Raw genomic sequence first — 15461 nt, 5'->3', positions numbered from 1 at the left:
ACGGACAAAACAAAATAATCATAATTTTTTCGAACACTACTTTTTTTTTACAAACTGATACGAAATTCATCAATATTCTTATAATTTACTGGAAGTTTAGCTAAAAAAAGTGATCGCAGGCAGATTTGGTGTCCGATATATACCGCAACCATAATGTACGGTGTAATGCGAAACTGCATGAAATGGAAAACAAAATGGCGACAGCAAGGGATGCAGCTGGGCTGGCAACTAGCTGTTCCTTCCAGGTCACAGTTACACAAGGTTTGTATAGACCATGATTGTTACGTATTTCAATATGTAAGCCAGTCCAATGATTTTGTCATTTTGTGACACATTCTTTAACCCATTTCCTATGAAATCAGGTGGTTTCTTCATCAAGCCAATGAGAATGAAAGAATTCAGTACCGGTAGTCACTAACAGGTTTAAATATCACAATAGTAAACTTGATTAACATTAAATGTTTCTCACCTATAGGATACTTACAGGTTACTGTGTCCATACATTACTTCTCTTTGTTCAAATATGCTTTTAGCACAATAACCCTTACATCATTAGCTTTTGTTTGATATTTAACTCAACTCTATAGAGAGGGATGGAGATACAGTAATAGCTTTTAAACCATGAGAAAACAAAAGTTTTCAAAAAGGGTTTTACGAGAAAAATTGCTTGACTTCCATTCGGTTTTAAGCATGAGCATTTTTAATTTCATTGTCAATTTCATTTTGAAAAAGGCCCTAGCAATCACTTTTCAATTTGAATAAAACCTAGTGTATCTGTTTCTTCATAATCTTTTCCCATGTTTCATTTTTGGGAAGTATGAACCCTAATTCATTTTCAGAATGAGAAACTTTCATTTGATTTTCAGACTTCCAAACTCATTTTTAAATTCAGAATGATAAAACTTGGTAACTACTGAATGCAAAAATATTTCCAGATGAATCCAATAAAATTTTGACAAGATTACCATGATTAATTAGTTCTGTATACTGTACCGACTCTGAAAAAAAAATGATTTCATGCATTATTCCTCCAGTTTTTTTGTATATAGCTAAAGAATTCTCTGTTTTTAGAAGATGAAAAATTGAAACACGCCCTGACCAGAAGATTATCAATATTTTTATTCTCTCTTTCTAAATCATGAACTTGTGATCTCGACATGGTTCCTTTTCTCTCTTTTAAAAGTGAACTTTATTATATATTTCGTATTTGTATTTGATACACAGTGAGATGAAGTAAAAATGTAATTTTTCTCCTTCAAAAATAACACCAGTGTCGTAGTCTCGATGTAGTTCCTGTTCTTTCTCTTTTAAAAGCTACCTTTCTTTTCTTTTCTTTTTTTCAAAGAGCTTTAGAATTTGCCGCTTTTTAAAGACTAGGAATTAAGACATGCCCTGACCAGGCGATTATTGATATCTTTAATTGCTCCTTCTTAATTATGCCCTTGAAATAATGGCACAGTTCCCATACTCTTTTTTAAAAGCTATCTTTCTTTTCTATTCACATTTAAGACAGCTATGAAATATGCTGCTTTTTAAAAGAATGTGCAAACTGGGAAAATTCTTTACAGAGATCACATGACTGTGAACCACCAATGGCCAATTAAAGCCATATGTCACTGAGGGGTGGGGCTTAGCAAATAGTTTGACGTCATCAAAAATGTAATTATGAGCCAGAGCAATATAACACTGAGTTCCCATAGGAAATCTATTTATTCAGCGAATACTACACATATTTCATTGGTTTTCGACATATGAACACTATTTTTGATGCTCTTTCGGAAAATGAAGAAAAAATTGAGAAATTCCAAAAATAGATTTTCATCATGTCAGAGCTTCGGTACTCTATAAAAGAGCTGACCAAAATAAGCACTCGCAAAAACTGCCTTTTCGACCCTTTCCTGCTTTCCTCTCACTGGAATTTTTTTTCAGAACATTCATGAAACATTGAACATATGAAGAATTAAAAATAAATTTGTTAACAAATTTTGATTTTTTTTTTTTCTTTCTTTTTTCTTTTTTCTTTTTTTTCTTCCTTACATTCCCCCCTATTTTTTCAAGTTTTGTTGTGATGGTTCACATATGTACCAGAAGAAGTAAATGATATATAAGGAGGGGCAACTCCAGGGTTTGGTAAACGTGGGGCTCTATATAATATCCCCAAAATTTCTAACAAAATATGTTTGTCAAAATTCCCCAACAAAACCTCAGACAAGTATAAAAAAAACATTATATAAAAAATAAGGAATTAAGATGGGGTCCAATTCACAAATACCTACATTTATGACAAGCCAAACAAATATATCTCGCTGACAGAAAGGATTTGGGGGTTGGAGTCTCGAAACAATACTGTGGTATTAAAGACTAATCATAATATTTCATATTGCTCCATTACATGGTCGTATGGGTTTTCACAACCTTTCGTTTTCTCTCTCTCTGTTTCATTACTATTCCAGGTACTACTGGCAACCAGCCGCCTCAACTCTTCAACTGCCCGCAGGTTATAACTCGAGACTTGCCATCTACCTCAAATCAAGTGTCTGTTTTCTGGACAGCACCAACTGCAACTGATGATTTTGACACACCAACTGTGACTCCTTCGATTCAACCTGGCAGTTCATTTCAGGCTGGTTCAACCCCAGTTACATACACAGCAACAGACTCAGCTGGCCTCTCAACTACCTGTTCCTTTTCTGTCATAGTTATAGGTATGATGGTTAATGTGTGAGGATGTACTTTGAAACCTGTATATAAAGACCACTCAGGGGAGACATGGAAATTGGTCTTTATAGGAAGGTGGTCTTGATGTTCAGGTTGATTTAGTACAATGACAAACCCTATTTAACAAATGCTTCAAAATTATTGCAATGGTGTGAAATTTTGAATGCAGAGTGTATAATATCTTTTTTATAGCATGGCAGCCATGCTAAAGCCAGGGTAATAATCGGGAGCGCCAGGAGGTTCAGATCTGACTGACATGAGCGCTATACAAGAACCCACTATTATTATTATTATTTTAGTATAATGATATGTAATTATTAAAAGAAGAAAATGATGTATTATAATTTGTATGAAGGATTTTGAGCCAACAAGTAAATACATTATTAATCTCCTAGTTCATGCAAAAACGATCTAGATGACTGCATTTTTTAAACAACGCCTCATGGTTTGAGAAAAAGTATCCTGATTACCGGGCAACTTAAAACAATACCTCTCGGTTGTCAAAGAGTATCCGGATGACTATGCAGTATTGTTCCTATATCTCATGGTTTGGGGTTTGCAAACGAGTACAGAACTGAAAACACATATCCATATGCAAAGGCTTAGACGGTGGATGTACATGTGCAGCACTTGCCAAAATACTTGAGAAGGGACATAAGATATATAATACTCTTTGATTTATCTGCAAGTTCATAAAACACAAGGATGTAATGTTAAAAAGATGATGTACTAGGGTTCATATAAATAATAATATAATAATAATATTGAATAAATTTTCTTTCTTGGGATACACATCACACTTGCTTTGAAAATACTTCACTTGTGCCGACTCGTAAAATATTTTAATCAGATAATGTAATACACCCTTGCATTCCACTCAAGGGTATTCAATATTTTATTAATCTCATTTAATGGACAATTGATAGCCATAATAATTATTCCCTATTTGAATGGCAAATTAATGAATATACATGTAGAACATTTTATAGTGTAATATTTGTGAGCCTTTGTTTTCATATTACGCAGAACAAGAAATAAAGAAAAACAGTACTAAAACACTGCATTTTTGTTCTTCTGAAGTATGATACCCAAGAAATTGACGAAAAATTGATGTATTTCCTTGGAAATGAAGTTTAATGATGTACCATAAATCAGAATATTATTTTTTAATTGATTTTGAAAATTTCTCAATCTATTTACTCCAGAAAGTACATGTTCAATTCATTGGCCCCTTAAAGGGGAATTAACCTCTTGACTATGATGCATTATCATGACAGAGTACAACAACGTTTCATTTGATATAAAAAGCATTGCTGTATGCCAAATGCGCCATATTTATGACGTCGTCTACTCCCCAAGGAATTTCCCTTCTAAACTTCTGGGTTGTGACGTATCGCAAGGAGAGCAGCACGCTTGCTATAAGCACGTCAAACATGGTGTACTGCCAAGTGTTTGGTTGTAATTATTGTTCCTCAAAAACCAAGGGGAAATCGTGTCATCGGTTTCATGACCGACATAATTGCGATGAAATTTTCAAGCTATACGTAGCAGCTCTGAAGGTGCAGAAATTTCTGGACAAAAAGTTCTAGTACAACAGGAAAAACTATTCACAGGATTCTGAAGAAGAGTTACGTCCTCCCTTTCGTCAAATGTATGATTTTTCAGTTTTGAATGGCCTACAAACTGAAATTAACATGTAGTTGAGGTTAATTTCCCTTTAACACTGCAGTTGCTTTCTTCGCCTCTCCATGGTGCACTCCTCTGCAAGACGTGCAACTTTGCACAGCATAATATATTTGCAAAATTACCCATTTCTGGTCTTAATGAGCTCCTCCATGACAACACTGATTGAAAGATTGATAGATTGATCTTGAAGCCTTTGGTATATCTATCCCATAAATAATACAATGTGGCACAGGGAGATTATATGTGTATATGTGTTCTCTATAAAGAGTTGATTTACCATGCAAGTGAGTATTGCATGTATGAGATCTTTCTGTGGCTGTTTGTTTATATCATCCTTTTTCTCCATGAATGTATAAACACAGATGTAACAGACCCAATGTTGGTGGGATGTCCATCTGGGGCTACAGGAATGCTTCTCCCTGGACAAAGCCAAACTACAGTAACTTGGAATCCGCCCACTTCGTCGGACAACTCTGGACAATCCACACAGACCTCTACTTATAGCCCCCCTGCTTCCTTTCCGTTTGGAAACACTCAAGTCACGTATACTGTGACTGATGATGCAGGGAATTCTGCTATGTGTACTTTCACTGTCACAGTTACCTCTCAAAGCACAGGTAGGTGTATTCATGGAAAAGATTGAAATAATTCTGATTTTGATTGTTTAATAGTCTTTTTAACAATATGTTGATTTGCCATTACCATTTTGCAATTGATTGGAAAATTTTTTGTTACAGGGCCCAAAAAAAGGAGTATTGATGAATGATTCAAGGACAGATGATTGGTTACATTTATATTCAATCATGTTAATATTAACATCATCACCTGCAAGTCTATGTAATTCTACTGTATCTATACAGTCCTGCTGTCAGGGAAAACCTTTTCTGTTAATAATTTTTCTCAAAAGTGTGAGCAGTATAGCCCTCATGGGCACCACCATGGATTTGCTTCTGGTTTATAAATATACATGTGTACATAATCAGTGATATTTTAAGTGAATTCGCTCTCTATAGGGTTAGCCCTATCACCATCACACAGAACATGGAATAATTTATCTATTTTCCTTCAATTTGTTTTACATAGACACAACTCCACCAGAAATCGTTTGTCCTGGCAACCAGGAGGTATTAGCACCAAACGGCCAAAGTGTTTTGGTGAATTGGAACCAACCAACACCTAATGAGCAGGCTACATTAGTAGCAAGCAGGACTTCCAACACACCCTTTAATGTTGGAAGATATGCTGTAGTGTACACGGCGACCGATCCATCTGGCAATGTTGGACAGTGCTCCTTCTATGTCACTGTGACAGGTAAAGATTAAGAATATAGTGTTACTTGATTTTTATGCCTCCGCAACGTAGTAGCCGGAGACATGTTTTCGGGTTGTCCGACTGTCCGTATGTTCCGTTCTTATCATTGCGTTATGTCAAGAACAAATTGATGCATTCCCATCAAATTCAAGACATATATGTATCTTGTAGAGCCAATGAACTGATTAGGTTTTGGGGTCACTAGGTCCAGGTTCATGGGGCTTATTATTAGTGCTGTAGCCGAACCGCTGAACATGGCACTTCTGAACCGAGCCGAACCGAGCCGAACCGAACCAAACCGAACGCAAAGGCCTGGTTCGGATGTTTGGCAAAAAAATATTTAAAAGTTTTTGCAAGCTAATTAACTTGTCACTTTGTACCTAATTTTCATGTCATGATTGCTCATTCTATATTTACCTTTTTCTGATTTTCCATCTTTGTGATTTATGCCTCTCAAGTGGTTGGCGCGACTTCACTGATGCAATTTAAATCCCAAATCCTGACCTCTGCAACGTCCCGATCGCAAGCTATAAACAAGAATACACGTGCGTACTAGGTGCTGATTAAAACAAGTTTGCCTCAAACCCAATCAATAAAATAATTAATATTTTAATTGTAACAATATCGAACAAATTTTACAATATAAATAATGAAATAAATGTATATTATAGGATTTTTATTTATGTATTCAAGAAAATAAGGTACTTTGTTTTTTACCTTATTAAAATTAAACATTTAAAAGAACAGAAAACGAACGAGCCTGGGCGTATATCCAAAATGGCAGCTTCCATGAGTCGTAACATATTAGACAAAAACCGTCTCAACAAATCTTTAAAAAATATCATTTATTGTCAAATTGAAAAAATGCTTCTTGTAAAATTGCAAATAAAACACAATTGAAGACGGAAATATGAATGTAAGTACTACTTTTCTTCACATATAGTTACGTTTAAAGCAGATTTTTTATGTGAAATTTGTGCCGAAGCAGTGTTTTTCATCAGGAGTGGTAGGCAGATGCAGAAGAAGCTCCATGCTGGTCGGCCCGCCAGGCCTGGCCGCCCAGTGCCGCCTACCGTAGCTATATTAACGCTGCTTGATATTATATTACCGAACCCCGAACCGAACCAAGTTCGTGTAAAAAATTGCCGAACTCTGCCAAACCGAACATGGCGCCTGACTTACAGAACTACTTATTATGTATGCAAAGATAGCTTGTGATTCCATTATCATTAGAACCAACATAAGGATTACTATCAACTCTAGACATGTATATGCATCTTGCTGAACCAATGAACTTATTAGATTTTTGGGTCATGAGGTTAGAGATCAGAGGATCACACATGTTTGTGTAAAATAGCATGAAATCACAATATTCTGAGAACCTTTTAATGGATTACAATCAAACTTGAATTTTAAAAATTGCTTCTGTTTTGGTTTATAAAATCGCTCTATTGGCGGAGGCATCATTTTCGTCTGCGCGCTGTAGATGATCCATCTAGTTTGTCTTCTTCTTCTCCCCTTCCCTCCCTTCTTTGTTTTTGTTTTTTGATTGAATGATATACCACAATTAAAGGGTCAATGAATTAGAAGAAATAACATAGCTTCTCCAAGAATATTAGAAATAACGATAGGATAGCTGCTGGAATAATATGTGTGTACTTACCTATTGCATACAGGAATCGGGTGCCTCCTGCATTATGGCCCATCAGAATGAAAGTATTCAGTTTTCTGAAACTCAATGAATTTATTTAAGATAAATGCAATACAAAAGTCATTGTTCAAAGGGAAGTCCACCTAGTAAAAAGTGGTTTCGATAGGGCAAAATATGAGAAGAATATACCCCTGAAATTTTGAGGAAGATCGTTTAGGGTATAAATATATACAAATTTATGAATTTTGTTTTTTATAGGACTGGCAATTTCAATATGAGTAACTCTCTACTTGTGTATTGATAATCGTTAAAAAAAATAAAAAATTATTGCTGTTTGAAAAGATATATTTTACAAAGTAGGTGTGTAAAAATAATTGATAAAGATCCGGGGAACACATAAGAATGACATATTTTCCTTTGAAAAAATTAGAAAGTATTGAAATTATTTGTTAACAAACAATTGAGGGGTGCAGAGTTGTCAGTTTTCCTTTCTCAAATTTTCCTTTAAATTTGTATTGATTCTTTTTCTCTTAGTTTTCTCCTTTTTATTAAAACCAATCTCACATTAGAATGGAATTTCTTAAATTGTTGAAAAATGTATTTTATATTAATCCAAGGGTGAAATGGCTGAGTGTTGTGTTGGGTTTGTATACACATGTACATTGTACAAAACCAATTATTGTCATGTGTTGGACTAAAATCATAAAAAACAATGATAAATCTTTACTCTTGCTTTTTTTTCTCTTTCTGGTATGCAGCTAATGATGGAAGAGCACCTCCTGTCATTAATAATTGTCCGCAAGATGCCCAGACGATTGTTTACGAAACATATAATAGCGTTAACTGCAGCGCTCGATACACAGAGCCTTCTTCAATTCAGGCTGGAGTTGCAGTCACAGTCTCTCCTGCTAACAGCTCACCACTGAATAACTATGCAATCGGCGATTATCTGATTGTGTACTCATTCACCAACCAGCAGGGATATCAGACAGACTGTGCTATAGACCTTTCTGTTATACGTAAGTATGATATATCACTATGCCCCACCCTTTTATTATCAAGAGAAGGAACATGAAGCACCTATTCATGCTATTTTAATACATATACAGTCCCACTTGGTGAATCTCTAAAGACAGTGTCAATCTTATTTTAAAAATAAATATAATCATATCTGAAGAGGTGTTCCAAAATCAACTTCAAGAAATCACCAAGTCTCAACCTTATAATGTGCTAACTTTAATGTAAATCATATGTCTATTGTTATACATGGTACTCTCTTAAAAATATAATCTGATTTGCTATATTGAAAGGTAAAAGCAACAAAGCAAGGGATTGGACTTTTATTTAATCATGATTTATCATTACTATTCACAATGTCTGTTTAAAACACTTGCTGCACAATAAAGGATCAAAATGTGTCTCATGTGACCTAACTATAAAGGCTTTCAGGAAAACATTGCAATACCAGTCATTTTTTTTCCTCCTCCTGCTAAATGTTGTGCTACACCTAAACACCCTTCACCGATCGTATTTCTTCTTGCTATCCAGAGGGTGTTAACATTTGCCGATGTAACCCCTGTCCCGATCCGGCTTGCTACTTCAATCCAAATGATGATCAGGAGTTCTACTGTCCCAATGCACAGACACAAGGAAGAAGGAGTAAGAACAATACAATTCACATATTATAACAATATTTGTACCCAAATTCTTAGCCCAGGAACACTATAATGTTTTATTTCATTCTACTAAAAGTGTTTTTGTTGATTCAGAATGAAAATGCTTTAAGGCCATTGTCATCATAAATTAGATCATTATCCTTTATGCTATTTTACACATCAGCATACATGTATGCAACGTATTAGTATTCGTATCCAAAGTCACCTGATTTAAAAATGAAAAGAATGATTGTTTGGATCACTTCCTTTTGTCATCAAATTAGCAATGTTGTAGATATTTTTGGATCTTGTGTACATGTACATACACATATTTTCATGTTTTAGGAGAAAAGGCTACATGTATTTGTATTATGTTCTTTTTAAAGTTGTGCAAACATGTAATTATGATTAAATTTTTATTTTGAAGGTAATGCCAGGTTTTTTAGGCCTGCCAAAGATTATGTAATTTTATTTGGCATTTCACCCTTTTTTATGTGCTCTTCTTGATAGGTGTGAATGTGTATTCGTTTAATGTTGTGTTGAATTATTTTAGTTACCATCCTGGTTATCTTTCATTCTTGTGATGTAAATGTACAATTAATAATGTGAAGTCAAAGGATACTTGAAGATAGTTTACTTGATCTGTACTATTGTTTATTAGTAAAATAAATTATGCCTCATAGATACATTTCTTGTTTGGGCCCATAATTCAGGGGGATCAACCATAAGTTATTAAGACCGATGACTTTCTGCAACACACCACAATTTATAAGACTTGGGGAGTGTTTCACAAAGATCCTAAGTTGAACTTATCTCTAAGTTGGACAATTATGGAAAGCCCTTGGCATCTATGAAAATATTTTGTAAAAGTCATTTTAAAAGACATCAAATGTTGATTCAAATCTTTCGTATTTTCTATTATCAAGGATATTTTATGTTCTTGATGTTGAATGTATAAAAAGTACTTGAATTTTCGCTTTTGAATATATTAAAATTTTTAAGGCTACAAATGGCTCTCCAAAATGTTGAAGTCTAACAAAGAGTTAAGTTCGACTTTGGATCTTTGTGAAACACCCCTCTGGTCTGGTTTAGAGATTATGGGGGCAGCATAAATATTTCTTAAAATGGGAGGACTATGAAAATCCATACATATCCTAGCAAAAAATAGGGCATGATGACCAATTTATCTATTGATATTTGCAGTTTGCAATATTTTCTAAAATTGTCTATTTAATTCTCTACAGAAAAGAGGAAAGCACACTGGGAGGAAACTGGTAAGTATAACAATTTGCATTGATTAGATAATTTAAGTGTATCAATCACTGGAAAGTATTTTGCTTTGTATGTTTCATGTCGTTAAACAATATTCCCAAGATAAGCTTCACATACAGCTTCTACTATAAAGAGATTTGGCAAGTTTAAATAATGATAATAATAAGAGCTACATTTATATTTCATACATATCTGCCCCAGGGGATGCTCTGGGCACCTACAGAGTACTATTATTACCCTGGCTCAATAACCATAAAAACATGTTAATAAGATTCCAAAATGTGATGTGCGTAATGGCTATTTGGACCCTGCAGTTTACTGAAACAGTTTCCTCAGGCATGTGTGAATGATGCTTTACAAAAACTAGTTGCCAGCTTTAAGACAACAGACACAATTTAGTATTTATCTAGTCAATAAACAGGTCTTGTCAGATTTCTTGAGCATTGATTATACCATTGTCTTATCATCTATAGTCATATTGACAGTGGAGCGCGGCAGTGTAGTAGTGTTTTAAGCTCTGTCATTTATCTCCTCTGTCTGTCCTTCAGTTGAACACCAGCTTGAGTTCACCTGCGCATGTGAACATGGAGGACGCTGTTTGGAGACACCTGAGGGAGATGTGACCTGCCAATGCCGACCGGGATACTCAGGAATCCTCTGTCAACATGGTAAGAGTTTTTATCCACCTTCTAGATAAAGACATGAGAGCATCTGGCCTCAGCCAGGTAGATGCTGAAGACAAGAAGGCTTGGAGAAGAGCAATAAGTGAAAGAAACATTCAACCCAACATCATGGGGAAAATAGACACCAAATAATGGTGAAGATCATGATGATACTACCTCTCACTTACTCATACATTTCCATCATTTTCTCTCAATTTTATCTCACACGTTCCTAATGTACTTCCTACATTGGAAATGGCAAGTATTACTACTATTAGGTATTATAGTCATATTCAAGTCAAGTGTAAACCACAGACCTTAACCCTTTTGATATTGTATTTTGATCTTGCATCTAATAATGACTGCAAAGAATTCGATTTTCATCTTGAAATTCATATTGGTTCATAATTGTGAAATAATTGTATTATATTGACTGGGCTTGAGGGGTTTATTAGAAATTTTGACCAAACTAAGATCACATTGCCCAAAGTCGAAGACAAGGGCAATATGGTCTTAGCGCGGTCAATATTTTGTATGTACCCCAAAAGTAGCCCTGTCTATGTAATTAATATTACCTATAAGAGGCATTTTTTTACAAATGATATACAACTTTGGTATCAAGCATGATTTTTATTCACCATGTATGCATGTATTCCCCTTACTCTTGTCCAGAGATAAAAATGTATGAAAATGTAATTGTGTCATAAATTGTTGCCACGCGTACACTTTAACGCCTACACACTACTGTGTGTATGCACTTTAATAAAAGTGCACTGACAAGAAAGAGTGGAATATGTCAGAATGTTGCCCTCTAATTTAGTACAGTGGTTTATGGGGAAAATCTGGAAGAAGGCAATATGGCAAATGTTGCCCGCTCTGGTTTTGTATTTGGAGTAGCATGCAGAATATGTCTTTTTATTTTGCAGCTAAAATGCCTTGTATAGGTAATAATATATAATATAACAATATTGGATCAATATGAACAACAAAAGCTAAAGGGCACTTTGATGGGAAAGTTGTCTTGGGAAGTTATGTTTGATACCTGTTGTATAACTTGATGGCTTCGCAAGGGTTGAGGCACATTTTATCATGTTATTTCTTCTTCAGATGATATCCTGAAAGTTGATGTTCCACCTGCGTTGCTTGGTGAAGATGCCTGCTCCTCATCCCCTTGTCTTCATAATGGTACCTGTATAGTCCAGATCCAGGAACTTTACACCTGTTTCTGCCTATCAGACTGGACTGGGCAAAATTGCGAGTCATGTAAGTATACTGAAATTATTTCCACTTTTGAAAAGTTGAATCTATTGGTAAGCAAATTTTGAGATCTGTTAATAAAATTCCCACTCAGAGATTGAATGGCTCAAGTTCTGAACTTTTTACTTTTCTTTAGGTTGGCAAAACATATAAACTCGTTAAAACGTGCTGAAAACAGATGGTGAAAAGGACAACTGACATATCTGCATGCAGTTTCCATGCTCATTACCGGTACTCACATGCATTTATTGCATATTTCTACCAAGATTATTTGGCAGATATCATTTAGTATTAGTGTTGAAACCTTGGTAAGAGTAGGTTTTTAATACTGGAAAACCCTCCTGCTTGAGAAATATTTATCTTCCTTATTCTTACTTTCTGCAGACTTTGAGGTACACCACAACTTTGGTGGACATCAGGACTTGGAAAGAGTTGAAGACAGGTCTGGCTTTATGAACTGGCCTACCTTAGCAGCAATGGGCCTGCTTGTCCTAGTAATCTTAATCCTCTCCATCACTATCTGTAGGATTATGCCCCGCATATCTGGTAGGACCAAGACCCGCCCAGATGAAGTAGCATTTGTCAACTAAATGCACACAACCATACTTGTACATGTTTAGTTTAAACACTCCCAAAAGGAGTTTAAATGAGGTTAACATTGCAAGATTTGTACTTATGGCAGCATAATATTTGGCATTGTGCTGAAGACCAGGGTACTGTAATTTGTTTTTCTGAATGAAAGAAAGTATTTACCGGTGATATGATATATACTAGCAATGATATGATGTGTAGAATCACCATTAAAATAACCAATGTCAAAGAACTGCATATCATTTAAATATATTAATCTAATAACTAACCATTAAGTTGGTACCCCCACTTATTGGAGCGACATATGTTTGTATGTATAATTAAACAATTCAATGTTATTTTAGCAATCATGCATCTATCTTACTCTTCCATATCGTAATTCTGTACAGGCTACAAGAATGTCAGATTGGAGCTCTATTTGTTTCAAATTGTTCTGTACATTCTTGGCTTGAAATAGAAATAGTGGTGTACTGAATGATGCAGAATAAATATTTGGTATTATATCTATTATATTACATTACTCAGAACATATTTTACATCTTCAAATGTTCTCATTAAATTTATCATGTTGTTTTGCTCATACATGTACGTGTATATTGTACTAATTGCCTTTATTTTTAATCCAAGCTGTTAGATTTTTTGATGGGAAGAAATGATTACTCAATATCAATCATGCCATTTCTTTTTGTATCATATTTGTATCGTGGTAGAGGGATTTTCTTATTTTAATTCATGTTTAGCTATCACAAGAATATTCTGTACGGGACTCTCTTTCTGATAATGATAACTAACAATCACATGCTGATTGCAAATCCTGAATAGAGTTTGTCAATATGAACCTTAATGTTTTGTGTTTTGTAGTCGCACTTGCTTTAGACTTTGATGTAAGCAATAGCTGGTCTCTGTGCTTTTTATCAAAATTAAATCATGTGTTTAACTGACAATTTCAGATGTTTACTTTTCTGATTTGTCGATTTATAAATGTGATTTAATGCAGCACATGAGGAACCAGAGTTTTGTAGAAATTCAACAGACAACTTATATTCTGTATTCATGGTCTTTCATATTTGCATGGCAACGTGTTGCTCTTTTGTCTTTCTTTTAATGCAGTTGGTAAATGTATTCTTTCAGATTAATAGAAATATTCTCTATTTTAGATGGTGTTTTATGTTATATATATGTATGTCCAGAAGAGAATGAAGAATTGCTATACTCTTTGTTTCACATTATCAATTGTGAGAATCAGTGTCTTTCCATTGCACATTATATTCAGGTTACCAATTATAGGTACGTATAGCTTTTTTTTGTTTATTTAGAACATTATTATTCTTGATTTGTCTTAATGTTACAAATTGTTGAGTAAATTTGTTTACATATTGAACCAGGTGTATAAAGAGACACGTGTAACATGAAAATAGAATACTATTCACTAGTTATGGTATCTTTATGATAAGCATTCATTCCCAATTTTATGCAAGTATTTTCTGAAATTACAAGGACACTCACAATTAACAATTTTTTTGTCTTCCATTTTCATTTCATGCACTTTTTGATAAATACTGTAATGGTGGAGAATACATTTTAAACCTGTCTTTTATTGGTTTCTAATAAAGCAGTGCTGCTTTGGAAGCGATATCTAAGGATATTTTGTTCTTTCTTCTATGTCAAAGTGTATGTACTATATTCTCATGATGCTTTTCATGTATGCAACACATAGTTGATTGTTGTTATTGTTTACATATATATATATATATATATATATATAATATATATATGTTAAAGTGACTCTGTAACATTGTTAAAGGTTGGTGAAAAAACTGTGTAATTTTGGTAAAAAATGTTACTACTATATTCCTTCTACTGTTCTAACCCTCTGAACATGCAAACAAATATTTAGGGTTTTCTTTAAAGGCGTCACTGTTCAAAACCCTGTAACAGTAAATTCCCCAACCAATTTTTGAATATTCCCGACCGTTTTTTCATGAAAATAATACCTTAAACAGACTTTAAAAAAAAAAATTAACTTTTAAATGTTTGGAAAGGTACAAGAGCCAATTCATTGCCTTGTGGTGATTTACGTCGGCCTAAAATGTAATTAGAATATAATGAAATAGGAGAATTAAGGTTCGGTCATATCAGTTTTTCCCAAGTTTTATCATTAACAATGGTCCGTTTTCACTCAAACTTTCAGATTATCTTTTTATTGTACATTTAGCATTGAAGTCACTGCCTTAGCACCATTTTCTCTAATCTAAAAAAAGATACCAATTCCGTTTAACATTTTGCTTCCATGCACACAAACTTTGTATGATGATTTCGCATTGTTTTAATGAATGGCTATATGTTGTAGAAGTATGGTAGCATGATCCAACAAATAACGAAATCATCTTGCCACCACCCTAGCAATGAGTATGCGTAAAGATCTTTTCTCAAATATATGATTTCTCATTTCATTATATCTCGAAGATAAGAGTAATAATGTTTAAACCTAAATATTGTAATCTTAACAACTGGATGTTTTGTAACGGCTAAGGTGAATAGACCGATGGAGTTACTCCACATGATCAGTGGCAGTGGCGGATCTAAGGGGGGCCCCCTCCCCTTGCCCCCCAAAAACTTCACCTTTGTTGAAGAAAAAAATGAAGACGGATCCCCTCC

At 34.4% G+C, this 15461-nt stretch overlaps 1 protein-coding gene across 7 annotated transcripts in view; it reads left to right on the top strand.

Moving 5' to 3' along the window:
• Positions 1-14438, top strand: part of LOC587453 (mucin-17) — a 151038-nt gene extending 136600 nt beyond the window's left edge. For 6 of the 7 annotated variants that reach the window (XM_030975375.1, XM_030975374.1, XM_030975373.1 and 3 more), the window contains 9 exons: positions 2454-2705; positions 4767-5021; positions 5488-5715; positions 8125-8385; positions 8915-9025; positions 10266-10295; positions 10842-10961; positions 12063-12218; positions 12597-14438. In XM_030975375.1, coding sequence (XP_030831235.1) covers positions 2454-2705; positions 4767-5021; positions 5488-5715; positions 8125-8385; positions 8915-9025; positions 10266-10295; positions 10842-10961; positions 12063-12218; positions 12597-12802 — 1619 coding nt within the window. In that variant the 3' untranslated portion in view covers positions 12803-14438. Of the gene's footprint in view, positions 1-208; positions 262-2453; positions 2706-4766; positions 5022-5487; positions 5716-8124; positions 8386-8914; positions 9026-10265; positions 10296-10841; positions 10962-12062; positions 12219-12596 lie in introns of all 7 variants that reach the window. The other variant, XM_030975372.1, reaches the window with a different exon arrangement.
• The last annotated feature ends 1023 nt before the right edge of the window (positions 14439-15461 follow it).

Source organism: Strongylocentrotus purpuratus, unplaced genomic scaffold (assembly GCF_000002235.5).
Source record: "Strongylocentrotus purpuratus isolate Spur 01 unplaced genomic scaffold, Spur_5.0 spur5_scaffold_8, whole genome shotgun sequence".
NCBI classification, from domain to species: Eukaryota; Metazoa; Echinodermata; class Echinoidea; order Camarodonta; family Strongylocentrotidae; genus Strongylocentrotus; species Strongylocentrotus purpuratus.
The sequence above is the reverse complement of the archived record's forward strand: the minus strand, read 5'-3'. Positions and strand labels throughout refer to the sequence as shown.